At 46.7% G+C, this 25,457-nt stretch overlaps 1 protein-coding gene across 1 annotated transcript in view; it reads left to right on the top strand.

Moving 5' to 3' along the window:
• Positions 1-25,457, top strand: part of MEGF11 (multiple EGF like domains 11) — a 330,203-nt gene that overhangs the window by 164,445 nt on the left and 140,301 nt on the right. Inside the window, exon 5 of the mRNA XM_037502751.2 lies at positions 1,630-1,722. Within this exon, the coding sequence (XP_037358648.2) occupies positions 1,630-1,722 (93 nt within the window). The remainder of the gene's footprint in view (positions 1-1,629; positions 1,723-25,457) is intronic.

Genomic DNA, 25,457 nt, shown 5'->3' with positions numbered 1-25,457 from the left:
GGGTGAGGGAAGGAGGAAGCAGCTGGGCCTCTCATGCAGAGCGGGGGGGTGGGGGGGTGGGGGGGGTGGGGGGGTGGGAGTCTGGAGGGGACAGGGAATGCCAGGCAGTGGGTGGCATACTGGGATTTTGCTAGCAATCAAATGAGCAGCTCACCGTGGCTTGAAGTGGAGCTGGCTACTGAGCTCAATGTCCAGCCCAGTTACCCAGTGGGAAATGCATTAATTGGTAGCCCTGGCCACTCCCCAGAGCTCCAAAAGGGGGTTTGCAGAAGTCTTTAGCACAAGCCAGAACCCTCCCAAAGCGACTTGTACAAATGAGCAGGGCACAGGTGCCAGGGCCCTCCCTGGCTTGCAGAGGACAACTGACTGCAGACCACTGATCAGGGGGGCTACCGAAATGGCTTTTCTGTGTCAGCTTGGCCTGGAGGGTGGGGCAAAGCTGAGGCAACATCTTCAGAGCCAGCATCTGTGTTTGGAAGTAGCTGGGGACCCCACCCTAACCATAAAATGGACTTAGTTGTCTAACCTGATCGTGCCCTCTCAGGCGGCATTCATGTTGGGCAGTAGATGTGTCAGTCAATGGGCATTCAGAGGTCAGTGGCAACCCCTCAAAACTCGCCATCGGGGCTACCTGCTCCCTGGGTCAGTTCTCAACAGGAAAGGTTTCCAGTTGCTTGTCAGGAAAAAAGTGCTTCATCTAGATGCCTTCTAAGAAATTGACAGGGTTGATGTTAGCTGCTGATTTCCCCTGCTTACATAACTGGCGGGGGTGACACATGGGGTTTTCTGTAATCCTTTGCTGATGGATTAGATGGTGGGGCAGATCTCTCAGGAGCGAGGGATGACCTTGAGGAAATGTGGATGTCAAAGAAAGAGAGAAATAATCTCCCTTCCTCAAACTACTGCCAATAAGCTGCTCAGCACACTGAGTCGTTGATGGAAACTTTGCTGCTGTTACCTCCCAGCTCACAAGGCTGTGGTGTTTGACTGCGTGATAAGAAATTGCCAGGCACTTTCTAATTACAATTATCATCATCGTGGATGTCTCTCTTAATTACTTTCTTATAATTAGCTGTTGCTTTTTCCTCAGCATTTGTGTACTTTGCAGATTTGCTGACATTTGAGAGCCCCAAAATAGGGACATTTGGGGAGGAGGGCAGAAAGGTGGGGGAAACGTGAGAGGAACCTGTTCTTTTCTGGCAACCTGATACATCTCGGGGCCTTTACAAATGGGGGAAAGCAAGAGATGGACATGACAGGTCCCTCCTGAGCTGATGGGAAATAGCAGGAGGGTGAATGTGGAGGGGGATATGTGGAGGGTCTCTTGTGTTAGACCTTGGGGGAAATGTTTTAGGAAATCCACCAAGGCTGCTGCTTCACAGGCTTGGGCTTCACTTTAGGAAACGAGGTTGGGATGAAGCACACTCTTGTTAGATCCATTTTGGAGTCAATTCAGTGACTCGGATCAGGAGTGACTGGATTTGTGCCCCCCCCACCAAATGGTGTGATGTTTTCTGAGCATCCCTTAGCCCTGGGGGGGGGGGTCATTAAAACGGGTTCATGCTCCTTAACCGGATAGTTGGTCTTCACTGTGTTCCTGTTCTTCCTTCCTCTGCCTGGTCCCTGAAGCCCTGTGTACGGAGGAGTGTGTGCATGGCCGCTGCATTTCCCCGGACACCTGCCACTGTGAGCCCGGCTGGGGAGGGCCCGACTGCTCCAGCGGTGAGTCTGAATTCTCTGGGAGTCAGGAAGCCTCTGGCTCTGGCTTGGGAAGGGTCGTGCCATGTCCATGATGAATTCTTTGCGTTGGGGGAGCATGGGTGTCTAGGAGGAGGCAGACTTGAGCTCAGTACATGATGGGACTTAGCATGGAGAGCTCTAGGGTTTGGGGGGAATGATCTGTGATATATGGAGTGGCAATGTGTATCGCATGTATGGGGAATTGTGGGGCCATTGACACACTCTGACTTTTGATGTAATATCTCTCAATAAGGTGTTTGAGGATTAAAGTGAAATTGAGATGCCACCCAAGGCTGCAGACCCAGAAGGTCACTATGGTTAAGGCCTGGTTCTTGTCTCTGCTGGTCCAAAGGCTCAGCTTTGTGAGGGCTCCCTAAGGCTTGGAGGTCTGCTTCATGACACTGGTGGGCACTGGATGTCTCTAATCCCCAAATGCAGGAGAATGGGATGTTCATGGGACCAGGTCACCGTACTCATACATTTCTCTGCTCACAATCTTTGGAAGACTTCCTATTGCACCTGTAGTGAAATGGGTACTCTTGGGACTGACCCAGTGACCCATAACAACATGGGGTAGCATCTCCACTGTAGGGCAGGTTGCTGAGAAGGTGACGTACACCCAGGGCCTGCCCAGGGGATTCTCTGCCAAGAGTCCAGATGAAGACCAGTTCCTTCTCTGGCTCATTTTCCCTGAATAGTCATAGATGATGCTTTCCATGGGCACATTTTACAAATGGTTAGTAAATGCCATGGTCTTATTTGATTTTCAAGGAGGACTTGGTGTCCTCCTTGATTAGTGTCAAAACCCAATTCTTTTCCTGCTTTAGCAGAGCCTGATTTTTTTATTGTGACTTGAGTAGATGACTAGGCTGATCCATGAGGGGGTCTAACTCCCATTATTTACCTTTAGGAGCCACCTCCCCCTCCCTGTCCTGTTGCAGCTGCAAAGGTGAATACTTAGAGAAGGGGATAGTGGGTCCATGTTGGCCAATGTGTTCCTCTTGGACCTTTTTTTCACTCCATCTGCTGGGGTGGAAGCATCCTTTTCCCCAAAGGCCTTGGCTACCTGTCTACCTAGTGCCTGAGAATATGGCAGCCAAAGCAAGGTGACTGGATGTGGTTTTATTTTGAGCCTGGGGAGTTATCTTGGGTCAGGGATTCTAGGATCTGTGTGGGGGTGCTCGAGAGTCTGATTTCAGTGCCTGGAGACTGCCATAACCATGGTGGCAGCCTCCTTCTGCATGCTCCCCTGCTTTAAGGTGGCTAAGAAGTAGGGTCAGAGACTCCTCCAGACAATGAAAAGTAAACCTGATGGACGCATGCACCGAAAGAATACGTTAGCCCCATTTCCTGTGGACTTGAACTATAGAAAATGTGCTGGCTGAAATGTTGAGAGCTTTTATCTCCCCCATCTGTGTTTTGTTTTGTGTAACTCTGCTTACAATGAATCTTTGATGAAGCACTATCTAAGTTGATTAGGTGAACCCTGCTGGGACAGGTCTACTTGCTGCTGCCAGATTGTAATGTTGGCGCCTGTTGGAAGTTGAAATACAGCCTGAATCCTGGGGGGTCCTTAGTGCCCATAAATCCCCAAGCAGTGCGAGCCCACTATATGTTGGTCTGTGCTGGGGAGGGTGAGGCAAATGGAGGGTCTTTTAGACTTGGTCTGCATTTTCTCAAAGTTTCCAGTCTGGTGAAAGAAATGGGATGAAGGCAGCCCTTGATAAAGGGGACCTCGCAGTTTAATCTTGCCCCCAGAGTGAGTTTACCACACACATGGGAAAATAGCCTTGTTACCTTATAGCACGAAACTGGGCTACCTAATTTCACCCCTTAAGTCTGTCATCAGATTTGGATCTGAGCAGTCTACCACCAGTTTCTTCAATTGAGTCTATCCCCATGAATTGAAGAGTCAGCATACCTTACCTACTCAGAGGCATGTACTAATTCCTCTGGAAGCCCTAAAGGATGGATTCCAGCCCTGACATGGGCCAGCAGCACTGAATTAAGGGAATTCATAGACTCATTCTCAAAATCATTCAGAGCACTGAATGATTGCCATGTGCTTTGCAGCCTCTGCTTAACTCTCTCTATAGATAAGGGGCTTGCTGTCCCCTATGGGAGTGCATTCTGACTGTTGGAAAGTTTTCCCTTCACTGCAGCTTGTCCCCAGCTTCTACTGAATGCTTCTTGCTCATGATCAAGTCCAGGGCAGGGTGATGATCACTATAACCTCCTTCCCATGTCTAGAATTCCTCCCTAGGAGCTCAGTAGACAAGGCCTCAGAGTGTGTGGAAACATGGCTGTCTGAGACATAGCTGTCTCAGAGCAGTTGATAATAGCCATGGAGGCCACATAGAAGAAACCAAATCCCCATCCATGGGGCAGCCTTTCAGGTGTTAAGAGACAGTGATCATGTACCTCCCCAAATATTTATTCTCCCTTGTTTCTCATATGAGGTGGTCTGAACTGCCTTCCCATCTTATTTCTTTCCATTTCTGGGACCTTTATTCCTCTTAAGCTGCCATTCCTACATTTGACCACACAACTGCAGACTTGTATGGAAAAATAATAATCGAGATTGGTACTATTTATTGAATTATACTGTGCAGTAGGTACTTTATTGCCTCGTTGAATCGTTACAATAATCCTATGGTGTAGGAATTATTACTATCCCCATATAGCAGATGAGAAAATTGAAGCACAGAGAGGTTAAAAGAACTGTGCTACTCAACAGACACACAGCTACTAAATGGTGAAATTGGGACTGCCAACTGAAAACCTGGATTCTAAACCTGAACTCTTAATTATTATATTATGCTCTCCTTTTTCCTGGATGCTTAACCTGTTAATTCAGCCTAAAGTTGAAATAGGTCTTTTTGAGAAAACGTAGTTGACCACAGAGGAAGGAAGGATCTGCTTGAAAGATGTGGTCCTGAGATATTATTGTAGAAATAGGTGAATCAACCCTGAAACACAAATGGTGACTAGGTTTACTCCAAGATCTTTGAGCCTGTTTGTTACTGTGCTGTTGGATGCCTGTCTGCCTGTTTGTGCCCTGTGGGGCTCTAGAGCCTTTGGAGGACCAATGTCCATGGGGATGGCTCTCCCAGTCAGTGCGGTGTGTACTCTGGAGATTTCTGAATGGGATCTGTCTATATATATGTCTATACATATGACACCCTTGCAGGGAAACTTTAATTTTTGTTTAATTGAAAGCATTATTCTTGGCTTTTTTTAATTCCAGAACTATATATATGTTGTATTCAAAAGAAAATTCAAACTGCATCAAAAATATAGGCCAACAGGTGAAATCCGTGTACACAGGGTAACCATTTCTGGCATTTGCTTAACCTCCCTGTTACTTCTCTATACATTTGTTCTTAGAGCTAGAGCTGATGCAACTTTTATTTCTTCAATTAGATGTATTTTCTGGTCTGTAACTTGTGTTTTAGATTCAATTTTATGTCCTGCCCTCCTTTCTTTGTCAATAAACATGAATATCCCTTTAAAATTTTAATGACCTTCTATAATTTCATTCTACGGATTACCCAAAGTATATAACCAGCTTTTCATTGATTTAGGGTTTTTAGATTGTTTCTGATTTTTCATTATTTTAGACCCACCGTTCTTTATTCAAAATTCTTGGGGCCTGTTGGCTTCAGAATTTAGATATTTTTCAGGGTTTAGAAAGGTGTGTGGTAACTTATCAGATATGACACCTATCCCCAGTGGGACCTGGGCTATCCTCAGAGGAAACATAGCAATATTTCTAAAGTGAATATGACTACATATATCTACTGACATGAAGACAATATATAATCACAGATTAGTTCCATGAAGATTTTGCCTCTAAATGAATTTTGGGTCTGAACTTTCAAAAAATTTCCTTTTGGACATCTTAAGGATTTTTGCACTGTAGATCTATGGATAAGGAACTGTGGCCCTGTATAAAAAAGCTACAGTGATTCTTGTGTATATATCTTTGTCCACTTGTCCCAATTTTTTCTTGGGATAAATTCCTGGAAGTGGCAAGGAGAGTTATAAAGATCCATCATCGTACTGTCTGCCCCTGCCCTACCCTTTGTGGCTGCCATGATTTTGACAGACACAAAGAGGACAGATATAGTACTGTGGTGGGGACAGGGGACTTTTCCTTCTTCAGCAGACTTACAACCCTTTGGCCTAATTTCTTCAGGGTCTGGACTAATTTCTTTCTGCTCCATAAAGGAAGTAAGGTGATGCTGACTTGCATGGTGGGTGGACACGTCAGCTATTGTGAATAATTCCAAGATGTTAGACAGACCAATATGGGGAAATAGAGTCGCTGCAAGCTTGGTCATAAACCTCCATCCCATATAATAATGAAGAGTAAAAGGATGAAATGTCAGTTTACACTGAATAAAGACGACAGAGTGACTCTTATTAAATTGCACTAATCTCACAAGTGGAGATAAAAAGAAAAAAAAGTTTTCCTATATTGAATATCTAGCTTTTTAAAGTAATTAGGAATATTAAAGCACTGACAATGATTGAGATAGAAACATTATTCATAACTTTTATTTCCGCACCGGGCAATGATCCAGTATATTTCATTTATGAGGTTTCAGCTGTAAGGAGAAGGACGTGAGCCAATTCCTAAATTAAATATGCCCTGTTAACTTTTATAAATGATACCCGAGAATCAACTTGGAAATTTAAGCCTTATTGTATTATTTAATTATTGTATTTCCTGGGTCCTGCTTCTCTGTCTCCCGTCCCATGGTGCTTTTCTATAGAATGTCATTTTGGTTTTAGTCTCAGGTGTCCCCAGAAGGACAGGGGTAAAACATGGGAGAGGAAACCCACCCTCTATTTCCCCCCGAGTCTTAGATTCCACTGATCTGGTGTTATCCACATGCACAGACAGACCCTAGGCCTAAGAGCTCACTACACTCTGTTACTGTCTTGTGAAACCTGCACCCCCACTCTCCTTCACATGCTGGAAACGAGGCAGGACTACAGAGCATGACTGAGTAATGAACGCAGCAGCAACTGAGTTGGACCACCACCAAGAGTAGCTTCTGCCAAGTCCAGTGTGTTCTTATCTTGAATCCTTTTTGGGACCCCTGGCTGACTTGGCTTACGGCTCTCTTCACATGCAAATAAAACGTTTTCCAGCTTAGAAATATGCTCCCAAAGTAGCCTAGGGCCTCTTTAGTGCTTTCCCAAACAAGGTACACTTGGTTGGGGGGTGTGTGTGTGTGTGTGTGTGTGTGTGTGTGTGTGTGTTAAATATGCATAAAATTTCACTTTTAAACCATTTCAACTGTATAGTTCTGTGGCACTTAAGTACCTTCACTCTATTGGTTCACCACCTCCAGAAATTTTTTACCTTTTCCAACTGAAGTTGGGTAGCCATTAAACACCCACTTCTTTCCCCTGTCCCTGGTCATCATTTGATTTTCCATCTTTAAGATGGAAACCGTCATTCGATTTTCCATCTCTAAGATTTGAATTACTCTAGGTGGCTCATATAAGAACCATATAATAGCTGTCCTTTGGTCATCCTTATGTCTATGTCACATCACAGCATGTTTTCAAGTTCACCATCTTGTAGCCTATGACAGAACTTGCTTTTCAGGCTGGATGGTGTTCCTTGTACATGTGTGCACACCACACTTTGTTTATCCATTCGTCACTGGATACTTGGGCTACTTCTGCTTTTTGACTGTGCTGAGGAGTGCTGCTGTGAACGTTGTCTTGCTCCAAGTCCTTATCAGCACTTGTCATTTTCTGGTTGTTTTGTTTTGTTTTGTTTGTTCCTTGCTACCCTGATGGGTTTGAAGTGGTATTTCATGGTGGGTTTGACTTGTATTTCCCTTATCACTCATGACTTTGAGCATGTTTTTGTGAATTTATTGACCATTTGTGTATCTTCTTAAATGCAGATTCAAGTCATTTGCCTGTTTTTAATAGGCTTGATTTCTTGTCTCTGCTGAACTACAGGTGTTCTTTATATAGTCTGGATATTAATCCCTTTTCATAAGGGATTCAAATATATTTTCTCCCATTCCAGGAGTTACCTTTTCACTCAGTAATAGTGTTCTTTGATGCACAAAAGTTTTTGACTTTGATGAAATCCAATTTATCTGTTTTGTTGTTTGTGTCTTTGTCATCATATCCAAGATATAACTGTCAGATCCAATTTCATGAAAGCTTTCCCCCAGTGTTCTTATCTAAGAGTTTCATAGTTTTAGCACTTGCATCTGGTTCCCTGATCTGTTTTGAGTTAATATTTATGTCATAAAGTAGGAGTCCAACACCAGGTACGTGGATGTCAAGTTTTCCCAGCACCATTTGTTTTTCAGACTTTTGCTAAACATTCTTGAAGCACCATGTAATGGCACTTTACTTACCTGATATGTAACTTAAACATTGTTCCTTAAATTAAAATAATAGATTTGTATTATAGACTCAAATGCAGAATTGGCATTTTAAAGGTGATCATTTGAGTCTTTGGTGGACTTATGTTGCCAGGCTTCCCTGAGGGTAGGGATATTTTAGGGATGAAGGTTTAGAAATAGTGGAAAGGGCACAGAGACCATATCAGAATTAGATCTCCCAGGGCTGGTGACTATTTGCAGGAATGATTTAGAGGGGATCAGTCTTCAAGTTCTTTTCCCATGACCTTCTTGGGAACTTTGTCTTCCCTCCAGCACCTTCCTTCCAGTAACCCCACTGCCGGTGCCTGGGCAACTTGGCTTCAGATTAGCATGAGGAGTCTGACCCTCATGCCATCTTGGGTGTCACAAGGCCTTTGCATCTTTCCATGATGCTCACTGCTGACCCACCAAAGCTGAGTCATAAGACCCCTGTGTTACTGTGTCTTGGGCAGCCTGTAACTCTGTCTACATATCTTTTACACATCCACTTAATCCTGGAATGGAGTGTTAGGCAGCCTGATCCAAGAACTCAGAACCTAATTTCTGGTCACTGAGATCTAATGATTTAACTTGGAGCCATTGAAGAGCAGGTGGAGTCTCAGAAATTGTCTGATCCACTCCTTCCACTTTACAGATGAGCAAACCAACTACCAGAGAAGGGAAACTGCAGGCCTGAGGTCACCCAGCAAGCTGGTGACAGAGCTGTGACTTGATCCTGGGTCTCCTGACCCCCCCCAACCTTTTTGTCTCCTACCTGATGCTCTGGGAATTCAGGGCTGGAGCTGCCTTAGAGGCAGATGGGTCTCATTAACCAATGTGAATAGGCCAAGTTGTTGTCTAGACTTTTGTGCAGATGATCTGAAGTTTGTGGACCCTCCTGATTCTCTGCTCAGGCCTGGAGGTCAGACATGACTATAGGTCAGGCCAAGGCACTGGGACTAGCAGTTTCTAGAAAGTTAACCCTCCAATCTGCTTGGATTCCCTCAGGGAGGCTCCCTGTCTCGGGGGCCCTGGGCACACTTCTCACTGACACACATGGAGACATTTCAGTCAGCAGCACAGGACATGGGCACAAAACAAAAGAATGGGATATGGATCAGGGTTCCTGCCTCTTTTCTGGGGCAGGTAAGATCCCAAAAGGAGCTGGAGGGCCTGACAGGGCAGTGGGTCAGCCTGGCTTTGTAGGTCTACTGGAAAGAGATATACCAAACCTCTGGGACTCCTTAGCAATGAAGAAACAGAAACTCGAGTATAAGCAGTGGGAGAGAAGGGAGGTCAGAAAAAAGTGTGAAGGGCCACGGGGCCTAAGTAGGAGAGTGCATGGGGCTTCCTCATCCTGCCATGTGCTGATGCTCACATAGCTCATCTCATTTAATCTCTCAGCAGCTCAGAGAGGCCATATGTGTTATCTTCATTTCCCAAATGAAGAAATCAAAGCTCAGGGAAGTAGAGTCACTTCTGATACTCACCCAGCTAATAAGCAGATACGGGATTAGCACCCAAAATTTGTTTTCTTCCCACAGCTCCATGATGCCTCTAGAGGGAGGAAAGACCAGTGCCACTATACACAGGAAAACCTTGGGTCCTTCGTCGACCTAGGTGGCCCTGGCTAAGCCTTTCCCTCTCTGTGAGCCTCAGTGTTCTCATCTGTAAAGTGGGAAAGTTAGTATGGAGATTCCAGTTTTAAAATCCCATAATGCTGTTTCCAGGAAATTAAAACCTAGCAAATCTCACCTAACCACCCCCCGACCCCGTGACCTTTGCACTGACCTCTAAGAGTACTCCATACCTCCATCCCCATGCACCACCCTCCTGTGACTCAATTTATTCTGGGACCTGGAGGGGGTCGTGGGGAGCAGCGCAGCCATGAGTGGGGGCAGCTGCATGAGTCATCCCCTCACTCCCCCAGGTGCGGGTTCCTGGTGAGCCCTTCATTGCTCTCTGGGAGGCAGTTTCACAGGGCGTCCTGCCAACTGGGAGGCCGCAGTTCTCGGGTTGGTTTTTCACTACACCGCACCGGCTGTCAAGGTTAAAGCAACTTCAGATGAATCACCGGAAAGCAATTACACTTGCTGTTGCTCGCGTGCTGCTCTGCCCAGCCTGCAGCCCCTCGCAGAACCGCCTGAGCCACCTTCTGCCGGCATCTGGTGTGCCTGCGGGCTCCCCGGGACAGTGGGCTCCGTGTCAACACCACACAGTGGGGCCCAGTCACCGTGACGGGGACAGAAGGGAGCTGCGGACACGACAGCAAATGCTTTTTTCAAGATCTGTGCATAAAAGGAGCTGCTATTCATCCCAGAATTCTAATTTTGAACAAGAAAGAATTCAATAGCAGGGCCACCGACCCCACTGGCTTCTCTGTTCTGTTTCCCATGAGTTCCATTTAATGTGCATTTACTAAGCACTTTTCAGAGGCCAATCCTGTGGGGGGCTCACATCAGAAGGGGGGATTAAGAGGTGAGGAGGGCATACTCCCATCCTCGGGGAACTTTGAGCAAAAGCTAGAACCACCAATGCAGAGGAAGGGAGAGAAAGAGCCCCAGGAGAGAAGTCTCTGGCTTTTTAGGAGGGAGGACCTTGATGTCTCAGGGAAGCCTCATGGGTGGAGGGTGGCGCAAGGAAGGGGCTAAACTTCCATTTTAGGTGGAGAAACAAGGCACAGAGAGGTCAGGCGATGGCCTGAGGTCTCACAGCTGGTGAGTCACAGAGCTGGGTCTGTCTCTGTCCCCAGGCCACAGGGCTAAGAAATGAGCACTCACCCCATGGTGAGTAGCCCGTGGCAGAGGCTGAGAGACTCATCCTATCCCCAGCCCAAGTCCTAAAGGCTGGGGGCTCAGTGGAAAGACAGCAGAAGGCAGATCCACTGGCCTCTCTGTCCATCTCTACACCCTTGACTGTTGCCCGCCCCCCACCCCAGCCCTTACCTCCCCCTTTCTGAGACTCTCAGCCTTTGTTATGCCATGGAAGCTGGTGAAGAGGTTTTTTCCTCCTTTGTCTAATTTCTTTCTTTCAAAGATGCTTCCTAGAGAAATGAGATGGAGCCAACCAATGTGGGGATGAGGATGAGGCTGGGCATGGGGCAGCCCAAAGGGACCCCAGAACCCAAGACTGAAGACAGATGGTCCCCCCACCCCATCCCTACCCTTGGACTGAACATACTCCTAAGGTGACGGGCACCCGAGGGGAGCAGGCCATCTGTGAGCCCCCTTCTCATATCCAAGGGAGGCAGGGGCCACTGTTGCTCCCACTTCTTAAGAGAGCACAGCTTCCCAGGGCCTCCTCCCTGTCCCCTCTGCCTCTCAGACCAGAAGAGATACTGGGCCCAGTTCCATCCCAGCAGGGTCAGGGGTCAGGCAAGGGTATGGCCTATTTGGCACATCCTGAAAGTGTATTTTGCTACTTGAGAAAGCCAAAAACAGGTTGGCCCGGAGTCGGTTTATGAGCTGTGTGTCTGAGAGGGCCACTGTAGGATGGGGGGAGGCGCGAGCTGCCTCGCTCAGCTCTGGCCATCTGCTCCCTGAGAACAAAATTAAATAAATGGTATGCAGGGAGTCTCAAGAACTGGGGAAAGGGAGGAAGGTGGGAGAACCTGCCTAGAACGTGACAAAAGCAGAACAGCATGACAGTAGACAAGCTGGCATCATCATGAGGAGCTGGCAGGCATGTTGACACCCCTCCTCCGCCCCACTCAGGCATGGAAAGGTCTCCATGCCCCCTACTTCCCCCCCACGCTCATATACACCTTCCAGGGTAGACTCGTGAGCTGGGTCTCCATGGGAAACACAGCTCCTGGGAAGGGGAATCACAAACTGCTCCCATCTGCACCCCACTGCCTGGAATCCTTGACAGGAAGGGCCGGGGGAGGCTCATCCTCTCTGGGGCCAAAAGGAACTGTTGATGGTCAGAATCTGCCTCTGCCCCCAAGCACTTTCAGTTCAGTCCCTGATTAGCACAGACTTGCTTGGAGAGGGATGTGCCCTCCCCCTGTTTTGTGGTTGAAGAAACCAGGTTCTGGGGAGGTCCAGTCATTCTCTAAGGTCACTCAGCTCCTGAGTGTGTGCTCTTTCTTTCTTCCAGAATGGGGAATATGTGTGGAGTGAGGTGACATTTGAGTCTGAAAGGAAAGGAGGTCTAGACTTTGCTCCAGCTTAGTTGTCTCTCCTAACTCATTTCCAGCACTTTCTGTACATGTTCTCCTATTTTTATTATCAGCCCCATCTTTCTGATGAGAAACTGAGACTTGGAGGTTAAGTGGCTGGCCCAGGGGTACACAGCTAGTAAGTGACAGGGACAGGATTTGAACTGAAGCGGTATGTCTAGAGACCACTCACAACTCCTGTTGATGCTGCTTTACAGCATTCCCAGCCCATCCACACGTAGGAGATAAGAAGGCTGCTAAAATGCAAAGCAGGCCATGGCACATCCTTGTTCCCATTTACCTGCCAGGAAGTGTCCCAACTCCTTGGCCAAGGTCTGATGCCTGCCTAGTTTCAGCCTCATCTTCTCATAAACTCACCCCCACCTCCACACTCCTCCCAACCTCCCTTTATCTATGCACCCACTGTTTTTCACCTTTGAGCCCAATCAGATGCCACCACAACTGTTGATGCCTTTATGACTCCCATAGACCTTTACTGTATACCCTAGGGCAATGTGGTCATGCCAGTATATACACATGGCCAGTGTAGCCCATGCCAGTTATACACATGGCCAGTGTGGTTAGCCCCACTGTGGATGATTATTACTTGATTGCATGCTTGTTCTCACCCCCTCTTTAATTCCCCATCCCCTGTGATGTTCTCCATGGCAGAGCCCGAGTCTTATGTAACCCCAGACCCAACATTCTGCCTAGCACATAATGAGTACTCAATGCAATGCTAAGTGGAATCCATTGGATTTTCTCTCTTTTCTTAATTACATTTTCATTCCTCTGTATGTGGTATGCTGGTACCAGGAAAAAGTGGAATTCTGGGCTGGATGCTTGCTGTGTCTCAAGCTTTTCACCTATCAGAGTTGTCCAGACATGTGCTCCCACGGATTGCAGAATGGAGCCAGAAGTCAGGGTGCTGCTTCGGAGGAAGCAGAGATCACTTCTAGGTGGTGACATGGGAAAGACACAAGGAAGGCAGTGCAGTCAGATCTCTAAGAGGGATGATATTTGGAGTTGCAATATCAGGTATGGAAAGAGAGGGTGTTTCAGGCAGATAGGCCCACATAAGCAAAAAAGTGCTAAACAGTGAGCAGTTCTGTGTGGCTGATGTGGAGGGTGCCTGGTATGGAGGAGAAGGTATCTGCCTACACCGTAGCCATGCCTGGTGGCATCGTGCTCTTACACCAACAGCCCAAGGAGCTTGGACTTTATTCAGTGGGCTCTGAGAACTCCTGAAGGCTCATTATGCACCAAGTGTGTCTGCATTGTTTCTGGTGGGGCCACTCTCTAAGTAGCCTGTGACCCAGTCTGGAAACAGAGGATAGATGCTGGAGGCTCTGATCTCCTCCAGTCCTGGTGTAGGGACAGAGGAAATTTTCCCCTTACTCCTCTGGCTTCTTCTCAGGCTACTCAAGCAATCAAATTAACATCAGACAGGTTAGTAGGAGAGAAGATCCAATTTAATTACATACGTATGGGGACTCTACATGGCCTTAGATTCTAAAGCCAGTGCCGCAAAATGAGGATATATATCCTGAGCTAGGAAATGGGATTTCAAAAAGAAAGAGAGGAACCTGTATGAGGAAGACTAGATGCTCTGACCTGCCATAGAGATATGTTTCTCTAATAGAAAAGTTGTTTCTCATTAAAAAAAAAGTTTATTTTTCATTCTTCTAGGTAGTTAAGTGCGTGGTAAAAGTTTCTCCTGAGTCTACAGGGCCTCTGTTAACCTCAGCTCAAAACAGTCCTCATGCCAAAGTGACACGTCTTGGAAAGTCCTGTTCTGAGCACCTTGGGGAGGCCTGTCCTTCACTGGCTCGTCCCTCCAAGCAGGATAGTGAGTCCATGCGCTCCTTCCCCATCCCTGACTGGAGGTAACTGAAGAGCATATGGCCGGCTAACTTGGCACTGGGTAGGAAACAGATTGGATAGGGAGAGACCACAGTGATTAAGAGTTGGTGAATGGATCTGGGCAGGATGACCCATAAAGGCCAGGTTGGAAGTGTCCTAACACCCTTCTGCCACCATCGCCAGACCAAGGAAGGCAGACCTGATGGTCAGTGGGAATGCCCAAGCAGAGTACCTGGAACAGCCTTGCTGGCCCCCAGGACCTCTGGCTCCCAGCCTGCCTCTCCGGGCCAAACCTGCCTTCCACCTACAGCCCTCGGATATCAGTGGGCCCCAAGACAGGCAGCAGCTACCCAACAGTGCTACAGTAGCCGAGGAGCAGAGAACCTGGGAATCTGTCACCCTCTAATAAGGAAAGCCCGTTCTGGCAGGCTGGGTAATAGGCCTCAAATTGAATAATTAATAAAGTTATAAAAATATGTCTACTATATGGCCAGAATAATTCAGCCCAATTAGAAGCAATTATTTCTTGCAGTTATGCCACTCAGTATTTTTTATGAACAGCTCTAGCAACAAGATAGGAGTCCTAGATTTGGCTGCCTGCTTGTGAGAGTCTGTTGAGACCAGTCCTCCGCTAGTACTTCTTTCAGATGGGGCTCATCCATTCACCTATCCATCCATGTGTCCAACCAACTATGTATTATTTATACATCCTCCTGTCATCCCACCTATCCATCCACTATCCATCCCTTCACCTATCTGTCTATCTATGTATGTGTATATGCATTGACTTGTTCAACCTTCCAGAAGGCATTTCTTGAGCCCCTTTCATATGTTCAGACACTGTGCTAAGCTCTGGGCATGTGGAGATAAGTAAGACACTGCCATTGCTCTGAGGCATTCCCAGCCTAAGCAAAAAGACCTCTGAGTCCTGCAAGCTCACATTCCTATTCCCCATCAGAGGTCCTGGCAAGTATGGTTTTTGTCCTACATCTCTCTTTCCTGGGAACACAACTGTAGATATTTGGACTTAAACCTGGCTGTGAGCTACATAATAGACTCCTTCCCAGGATGGCTCAGCTTGTTCCCCTACATTTGTGAGCCTAGGGAACTGCTGGCTACAAAATCCCCCCACTGTAGGTGCCAATATTTTATTGGGAGGTGGTCAACAGTTGTGGGATCCAGCTCCACTCTATTTCCTGCCTGCAGTGTAACCCAGAGAACACATTTACATTTTATTGGTCCATCTGTGAAATGAAAAATCACTGTGAGCTCACAGACATGTCAGGAGGCTTGGGGCCCTGTGAGAGACACAAGTGTGCTTCCTGGACATATATTGAATTCCCAGTTAAACGAGCTCAATACTTTATAGGCATCCTAACCCTTCTGTAAAGCCAATGTTCTTTGTAGTAATGATACGTTCCCTCTGATTTCTCTGCTGAAATGTTGAGCATTTCTTATAATGCAGCAAAACCATTATGCAATTCATTAAATCTCCATAGAGCCCTTGATGTAGGCCCAGTTCTGTGCTGGACAAACCTGGTAGATTTTCTGGTGAGTTACACTATAATCACTAAATGTTTTCTTAAGGGGCTGCTATATTTAGGTCCCGGGGGTGAGAGAGAACTCTCAGCCTCGCCCTGCCCCAGAGTCGGCCTCTCGTGACATCCCTGATGTCTGAGCTGGCAAAAAAAGTGAAAAGGCAAATCACAGACTGGGAGATGATATTTACAACACATATACTCACAAAGGATTACTATCCAGATTTTATTTATACATACACATACATATATACATACAAATGCTTTAAAATCCTATAATTCAGTAAGGTCAACCACATTCATTCATGGGCAGAATATAAATCATGTACTTCATAGAAAACATGAAAATATGCTCACCTCCCTCAAAACCAAGGAAATGCAAATTAAAACTTAAGAGATGCCTCCCTATCACTGTCAACCTACTGGGAAAAACTGATTTCTGATAATAGCAAGTATTAGTAAGGATGCATCAACTAATGGACATTGTCACATGCTGTTGATGAGGGTTGGCAGTACCATTTGGGGAAGCAACCTGGTCATTTTAAATGAAGCTGATGATAATACCCATGTCATAATACGTTGTTTTTCAAATATTTCTCCTACCACAACCTAGATTAAAATATTCATTTCATATTGTCCCAGCACATACAGATGTGCACAGTGATGTTTTAAAATCTTTTATATCTTCTATTTAATATTTAAAATATGAATAGTCATGCCCCATTATTTTGATCTCCTGATTGTCTTCTGGACTACACCCTGCAGAGGTGAGAACTGACCCAGAGAGCTTCTCCAACACGTGTCACCCTGCATCCTCAGTTGTAATGGTGAAAAGCTATAAGTAACCTAGAAATCCCTCAAGAGGCAAATGGATAAATTGTAATGTATTTACACAATGGAATTTCCATTGCAGTTTAAGGGAATGAACTACCGATGTACCTGTCTACTTGAATGAATCTCTAATATGTAATGAATGAAATAAGCAAGTGGCAGAAGATTACATACATACCAGATGCTATCACTTACATAAAGGTGTGTAAAATAATGAATATGTCATTTATGGACAGATACAAATATAGCAAAAGTATAAAAACAGACATGGAAATCTTATGCTAGATTGGGGTTTAGGTCACCCCTCCAGGAGAGGAAGGAGGAGGGTATAAGGAAAGCTACTCAAGGAGTCTCAACTCTGTAATGTTTGATTCTTAAAAAAAAAAAAAACCAAAAAAAAAAAAACTAGCAAAATTGGAGCATGTTAAGACTTGTTTGATGACACTAGTTTTTTATATTTTCTCTAAACTTTACAATATCCTTGAAACATTCTATAGGCAAAAAAATGTCTTTGTCACCTCTTTTCTACCTTTCCAGCCCCAAGCTCACATGAAATGTGTTTGTGCTTGCTAAACTCAGGTATTCATTTCATTCAATTTTGTTCAATGTTTATTGAGCACCTACTATCAACCTGACAATGTCAAGTGTGAGGTGTAGGATTGGCACATAGGTGGGAAGGATTTTACAATTGAAGCTTTGGAGCTCAGCAAGGGCACAGGCTGCTCACTCACTTTGCCATAAAAAGCAGATATATGTTCATGCCACAGAGAGGGTCCTGGTGCCTGTATCTCACTCACTTTGCCATAAAAAGCAGATATATGTTCATGCCACAGAGAGGGTCCTGGTGCCTGTATCTCACTCACTTTGCCATAAAAAGCAGATATATGTTCATGCCACAGAGAGGGTCCTGGTGCCTGTATCTCCCTGGGTAATCAGGGAAGATTCCCTGGAGGAGGTGTGGCAGGCTGAGATAGACCTTGAAGGATGGACAGGGATTCCTTGTTTGGAGACTCAAGAAAGGAGAGAAAGCTTGAGTTCCAGAAAACTGAGTCTGTATGGGAAAGAAAAGGTGACAGGACAGCTCAGGCCTCAGGACCAGCTAGGACGCAGCTCAGATAATGCAGCTAGCATGGTGAGCTTTTCCCTTGCCCGTAGCACCCAGCAAGAGATAGACAAATGAAACGGAGAGGTGGGTCTAATTCATCACGGGGAGCTGTGAGAGCTAGGTATCTAGGCTGCAGAAGATTGGAGACAGCCTGCCTGCTGCAGAAGGACACAGCCTCTCAGGGACAGCCCGCTCTACCGCCCATCCTTACACAGAGGCCCCAACAGGGAAGAAGGGGGACATGGTTCTGCTCAAATCCCAGACCACAAATTTATTTGACCATTTTCCTATAAATCCCTCATGCCAGAGGCTTTGCCATCCATCTCAGGGTGGCAGGGCAGAAGCGGCGGTGGGGGTGGACTGCACAGAAAGTGTCTGTCATAGATTGTTCAGGGACATGGCTGCATGTCTTGCCAGGAGGCAAGCCCCTAAATCGTCCTCTGACTTGCACCCCCCTAGTAAATCTGAATAGTTTAAAATAACTCCCTCCGACCTTGAGCCTGGTGCCAACTTTGTGTCATCCATCAGCCCTGGCCTATTTCTTATTAAGGTTTTGCTATTTCCTTGGAAAAGTCGCCACCTTAAATCAAAAGGTCCCTGGGCCAAGGGAGAGACAGAGGCACAGGAGACAGCAGAGCGACAGCAAGCAGAAAGATGAGGTTCTTGTCCCACTGCTGAGCTGGGCCAGGCACCCTTCCCATACTCTAGCTCCGCAACTGGCTGGGGGCCGGAGTCCATTAATCATCTAATGTCTGCTTGGCTTGAAAAGGCAGCCCAGAGGTGAGGCCTTCTTCAGTTTTCCCAAAAGCCAACAGAGAAGGCTCACTTCTGTAAAGTGACTCCATAGCATTGATTGTATTAACTCATGCACTCACTTATGAGTACATTTCACTTAATAAATTTGTGCTGGGCGCTTACTATGGTGTGCCTGCTCTGGGTGCTGGCGAGGGAGCAGCAGTAAACAAGGAAGAGCATGGGCCTTCATGGCGTTTACCTTCTCGCAGGGAGGTAACAGGCACAGAAGCAAATCTGGTCATTTCAGATGTTGGTATGAGGAAGATAAGATGAGTGGTGAATTGAATGGGTGAGAACGGTGGTCAGGGGAAGTTCTCCAAGGAGGAACATTTGAATCAAACATGAATGATCAGAAAAAGTAAAGACCAGCAGGTTGATGTGTCAGTCAACCTTATCAATTGGCTTACTTTTGACTCAGCAAACAGAATTTGTGTTATGCATTGTGGACAATTACTAAGCCACACTCAGTTGCAGATGGAGAAAAGGATGGGCAAGTTCTGGCCCACGGTGTCTTCAGTCTAGTAGGTGTGCTCACAGTTACTCGAGGAGCTGTAGGGCAGGGTGGTTCGGGTCCATGGCATTGTGCTGGAAGCTCAGAGAAGGCACAGGTCCCATCCAGCTGGGATGGACAGGGGGTTCCCTGAGGGCAGAGCACCTCGGGGGTGTCATCTGGCAGGACAAAAGCTGTGTGAGTGGCTCTGGGCCAGGAGAGTGCTCCTTTATTCCCTCAGATCCTGTCCCGGGTGGATGCACTTGTCCTTTTAATTACAGACGTGAGCTGAGTTGTTTCTGGGAGTGTAAGAATGTGGACGACACATATTGCCTCATCAGCAAAAGAATTATGGCTAGGGAGGAACAAGAATTGGAACCAGCTTTCTCTGAATAATTGGCAGCAGGTGGTGTGGTGTGGATTGTTTTTTTCTGGTTGTCGCTGCTGCCAAAGGAAATCACTGAGGTTTCCCCTCATTTCTGCATTGCATGTCTCTCCGCTGTGGGTCACAGCCCTGATTGGGAACTGGGAGCCTGGGATATTCCACATCACAGGAAATGACAGGTCTCCAATGCAGCTTCAGGATTTCTCTGGGGACAGCACCAAGCACATAGGCAGGGTTGCTGTGGGAATGAGCGGCTCTCTTTCATACGTCAGTACAATTTGCTTAGCAAATAAAGATTAGCAGAACTGACTTTTCTGCATTCACTCTTAGTTCTACACATCTCTCAACATCAGTCACAGTCAGAAGATCCAGAGGACACCTAAGAAATGCAGTGCCTTTCCTTGCAGCTTGGAAGCTGGTTGGCTGATGACTTCAAAGGTTCACCGTAGCTCACTGTGGGAACTGCAGAGAGCTGGAATGAGCTGGGCAGGGATCTTCTCCCTCCTTGCCCTCCCTCCCCCTCCTCTTTCCTTTCCAGCCCCCTCCTCCTCTTCTCTCTGTGTGGGGTGAGGAGCTCAAGCTAAAGCATGGGTTTCTCTCAATTCTGTTCTTTTCAAAACCTTCGTGCAATCTTTGTTTTCTATATCTGCTTGACTACGCAAAAATCTAGGGAGAGGGGTAGAACATTAGTAAGCACCTACTATGTGGCAGGTTCTAGGCTGGATGCTCACAGGCAGTGGTCTCATTTGATCTTTGCAAAGGATCCCATTCTGCAGATGAAGGAACTGAGAGATGGGATTGCCAAGTCCCCACATAGCTGCTGGGGGAGAGGCAGTTTGATTTGAAAGAGTAGCCCAGGTAAGATGATACTCCCCTTAGTCCAGACTGATCTCACTAGCTCTGCAACAGCTTAGTAAGTGGTGTTCTACAAAGACACCCGTCTTATCCAATACAGGATTACAAACCTCTGAACACAAAATTGTCTAACGCTATTTTTGCTGGCTCCATGGTAATCCCATGTCACTAAATATCCTTCTCTTTCCTGCCAGAGTAAACTTTATTGTCACAGCAAATGCCACAACCCAGCCAGGGTGGGTTTGAGCAGTTGAGGTTTCATTACAGGTGAATCATAGTGGACAGGTACATCCAGGACAGGCATGCCTTTGAAGTTTCCAGAACTTAGCTCTCTGACTGCTCACTGCAAACTCTGACTGAAGGGGTGCCCAGCCCAACACAGTTCCATAACTCCCTTTCTAAACCCAAGTCTCCAAGGGCTTTTGCCAAAGCTGGACTCCCCAAGCCCTCACCACCTATGCGGGGCAGCCTTGGGGATGCCCCTTTGATGGCCTGTCTCCTACCCTAGAGCCCAGATGAGTGACTTTATTCCAGTCTTTCCCTGGATCCACCAGATAGGACTCCGGGTGATTTTCTTTGGGGTGAAGAAAGAATTAGAGGGATCTGGGCACTCTCCCAAATTAAAGCAGTTCTCTTAAAAACAGGGGTCAGCAAACCACAGACCACAGGTCAAGTCTGTTCTGTTGCCTGCTTTTGTGAATAAAGTCCTGTTAGGGCACAGACGTGGCCATTTGTTTCCGGGTGCCTCACTACTTTGTCATGACATGGGCAGTTGAGTAGCACACCAGGAACTGTCTTGACTGCAAAGCAAAAGATATTTACTGTCTGGCTCTTTATAAAATTTCTGTCAATTCCTATCTTAGAACATTAGAATTTTCTGCCCCAGTGTTTTCCCCCAGAAGTATTAAATTCTTCAAGACAGGATTGCCAATCTTTTTCATCATCTAGGATGATATAATAGAAACAATAATAACTGTGCACAGCAATCCTGGGCTAAATGCTTCTCCTGTGGAGGCTGAGAGCACAGGAAGCTGATGGACCCTTTGCCAGGCTTCACCATTCTTAGCTGCCAATCTTGGACACATTATATGGCTTCTCTGTGTCTCAGTTTCCTCTGCTGTAGAAGGGTACCTTCTTTGGGGTGATTATGTGAGTCAAGTTAGTGTAGTATATAAATCCTGGCTTGCTCATCTTATCCTTATGGCAAATCCCTCATCATTGACAGGTACAGGGCCCTGCCTGTCCAAAACCTTGCTACTCAACTTCAGAAACAGAAAAGAGTGATAGAAAGTTTTAGATTAATCCCTCAGGGTGACTACTTCCTCTCTCAAATAGATTTGGGATGGTGGGAAATACTTGTGACCTCTAAGTCAATGCCATCAGCATTTCCATTTTACAGATGTAGAAGCTGATGTTGACGTTGGGAACGGGGCCATGAGAACCAGGGTGCAGGCTGTCTGTCCCCAGAGCACTCAATAACCTAGCACCTGCCACTTCCTGGAGACTCTGGGCCGATTGAATCACTGGCTCATTAAAGGTACCCATTCTTGATGGTGAGGGATACTGTAAGAGCATGTTGACCACAGAGTTGGCTGTACCCCAAACATTATTGCTAGGGCAGGGCAGGCAACATGTATAACCAGCTACCAGTCCCCTCATGACCACTGCCTCCACTACAGGATGCCTGAAGGACAGCGCAGCAGCAGCGAGCACTCTCCAGGCCTGATGGAAGGGACTCTGACAATGAGCCACTGCATAGAGGCTGGAATGGAAGGAGCACTGGGCTTAGAATCAGGACACTGGGGTTTAAATCCCCAGCTCAGCCTTCGACTTGCCGTGTGATATTTGGAAATCACTTTCCCTCTCTGGGTCTCAGGTTCCTCATTTTTCAAACAGATTTCACTAGATCACTGGTTCTTCGTGTGGAGGGGTGGGTGCATTGTCCCTCAAGACATTCCTTAGTGTCTGGAGCCAGTTTTGGTTGTCACAATTGGGGAGGGATGTAGTCGGTGGAAGCTAGGGATGCTGCTAAACATCTTACAATGCACATGACATTCCTCACAACACAAAATTATCATACTCCAAATATTGATAGATAGTACCACTGTAGAGAGCCTTTGCAATCTGTAAATCCATAAGGCCACCCCCAGCTCTAAAATTCCATTCTCATTTATTCATCAAAAATATATTCAGCAGGTGCCTTTTCTATGCTAGGCAGTGACTAGGCAATTCCCTGCCCTCCTGGAGCTCACAGTTTATAAGGATAAGTTAATAATGACAGAGAGTTCTTTATGTAAACTGGTACAATTGATCCTCAAAAACCGCTATGATTACTCCCAGTTCACAGATGAAGAAACTGAGGCTCAGTGAAGTAGAACAGCTTGCCCCAGGCCACACAACTAGTGAGTAGACCCTCAGCATTTTTATTCCGGCCCCGACTCTTCACCATACATACCTTCACTATCCTGAAACAATGGAAAAGGACAGGTCTCTGCCAGTGACATGCACTGGGAAGGGTGTCTTGGAATGCTTAGGCCCTGGGGTCTCTTTATCATGCAAACCATTTAGCCAACTCAAAAAGGACCTCATGACTATAAACCAGGCTGCTATGACCTGTCAGGCAAAGGGGCCGGCGAAGTGTTAGGACCATGGAGACATTAATCTGCCTCCAGTCACTGCTGCTGGAAAGACATTTGTTAGAACCGTTATGGGAGCCATAAAAGGCTGTTTGACTGTAGCCCGCTCTAGGCGGGCGCCTCAGTAAGTGGGAAGGGGGCCCTCAGGGCTCAGGTCTTCGGGCCCAGCTGGCCAGAGGCAAATGCTTCTACCTGCCACAGGTTGGGTGCTGTGGACTCACAGGAAAATGTGCACGCAGCTGGAGAACTGGATCCTGGCCCCTTCTGCAACTAAACATCGGCAAGACTTCCAGCAAGTTCTGGGCCTCAGTGTCTCTGTCTGTAAGATGAAGACATTAGTGTTCGTTCATCTCATTGAGCTGTTTAGAGGGTCTAATGAGGCCCTCCATATAAGTCACAGCTTCCATTCACCACAACTTCTATGTGTCAGATGCTTTCTAGGTACTTTATGTGTATGAACCCAGTTAATTCTTACATCAAACCTCAAAGTCACTGGTAGATTTTATCCCCATTTTACAGATGAGGAAACTGAAGCCCTGAGCCGAGGTTACCTAGCTAATTGCAGACAGTCTTGCCCCACCCTCAGATGAGAACTGGAGTCCACTGTAGGGTGGCAGATGGCACCTCTCCTTCCTGGGGTCCTCCTAATTTCCAGTGTGACAGGTCATCTCTGACCTCAGCTTCCCACCGTCACCCCACAGGGCAATGGCAACACGCTGGCCTGTTTCTGTGGGATTTGACTTTTTTTTTTGTGGGACCCTCGCCGGTGGCCAGGGAACGAACCTGCGCTGCAGAGGCTGCAGGCAGCCTCACGGCCCAGCGCTCAACCGCTGCACCACCAGGGGAGGCCCTGAGGGATTTGACTTTTCCTAAGAAGTGAGATGACATCAAGCCTCAGGTCAAAGTGGTCTGGGCTGAACGGGGTGATGCCTTCAGGAGACAGGTGTCACCCTCCGGCTGGCAGCCGAAGGAGACATCTCAGCTTTGCTGGGAAGGATGACAGGGCCTTACCTCATGGGAACCTGAGGCTTTGGACAGTGGCTATAGTTGGAGCTTATTGTGTGTGAACCATGCAAAAGGTTTGTCTTGATGGGACACAGAGGGGTTAGGGCTCTTCACTTGGGAGGAGACCAGGAATGTAGCAGAGTGGGGCCCACCCCAGATAGAGACAGGGCAGGTGATCAGGGAGGACAGCTCGATGCTCAGCTGCAAGTTGCTCATTCATTTCTACAATATGTTGATTTTTTTAAATTATTGTTGAAATAAACACATAAAAATTTAATTTTTAAAAATATCCTGTAATTTCCTTCTGGGTCTCTAATAACATGATAGAACTATTTTTCCAGATGAATCCCAGAGCCAATGAATGAGGAGGTTTAGATGGGGAGAGAGGCTCAGTGACAAGGGAAAGGGTCTGGAAGGTTCTGATATTGGTACTGGTACCCTAAGATCCGAATTCCTCTGACCCCCCAAGTCTTTTGCTGTCAGGACAGTGTCCTCAACACCTATCTCATGATCTTGTTACTGAGACCCTACTTTCTAGGCTGCCTCTAGTAGGCACAGTCTTTCCAGTGTCTGGGAAGTTCTTAGAGTCCAAATCCCACAGAAGGGTCCAGTACTTTCCCTTCAAGTCTACTGTTCTTGTGGATCCTTGTTCAAAACTATCTGAGATGAGAGATGGACAAAATGACTTTTTCTATCCCCTAATCCTGTTAAATTGGGGAGTCTGTTTGCAAGATGCAAGGGCAAGCTGCTTAACCCAGTCCTAAGGCATGTTTCTGACTCTGGGGCCCCAGTCCCAATATGAGCAGAGAGGAATTGCAAACATCTTGGGGAGACCTATCTTTCACCTCCTTTGCAGCAGGCCACCTGAGTGGAGGTTTCCTGTGTTCCTTGGAACATAAGGGGAACCCCAACCCTACCTCACTGTGCTTTCCTTAAGTACCTTCCACACTGAAAAGTCAGGGGAAATCTCGGTGTTTGCCACGTGGAAAAGAAGGGAAATCAATAGAGGGAAAAAAATCTCATTTTCAAGCTTCTAAACAGGTATTGCAATCAATAATGCAAAGAGCAGCAGGAGACCATTAAGCCACACTTGGCAGTGTCCTCTGGGTGGAAATATTTGCTGAGGATCGAACTTCAGGGGTGCCTCCACATGAGCCCCTACTTGCCCAGGCCGGTGCCTCTTAAGGGAGCCTGTCTGAGGCTCTGTGGGAAACACCACTTGGAAGTGAGTTAACCAACACTCTCTACCCCAGTGTGGGGAGCCCTTGGATCTAGATGTGCAGAGTCCAAATTGGGAGGGACACCCAGGCTGACTTGGTGGTGGGAGGTCTTGCCAGGAGAGGGCACTGCCATGTTCCCCTTTGTGTTTCACATCAGTCCTGGTGATGAGCCCATTTCTATCCCTTTTTTCACCATCACAGAATAAACAGACTTATAGTTTGTGTTCCATAATTTCCTAGCTTATATCATATACTGCTATGTTTCATTTTAAAATCCTATTTCTGATAACTGTCAAAAAATGTTAGGTGTCATAGTGGGGTGTTGGGATGTGCTCTGATGGTGGGCATGGCTCCCTTTTACCTCACCACAGCCCCATTTGCTTCTCTTGCCTCTATCAGCTGCGACTGTGCTTGTCTGTCTGGGCACAAAG

Source organism: Talpa occidentalis, unplaced genomic scaffold (genome assembly GCF_014898055.3).
Source record: "Talpa occidentalis isolate TD23 unplaced genomic scaffold, MPIMG_talOcc4v2.1 talOcc4.11, whole genome shotgun sequence".
Taxonomy (NCBI): Eukaryota; Metazoa; Chordata; class Mammalia; order Eulipotyphla; family Talpidae; genus Talpa; species Talpa occidentalis.
This window is presented reverse-complemented; position numbering and strand designations above follow the sequence as displayed.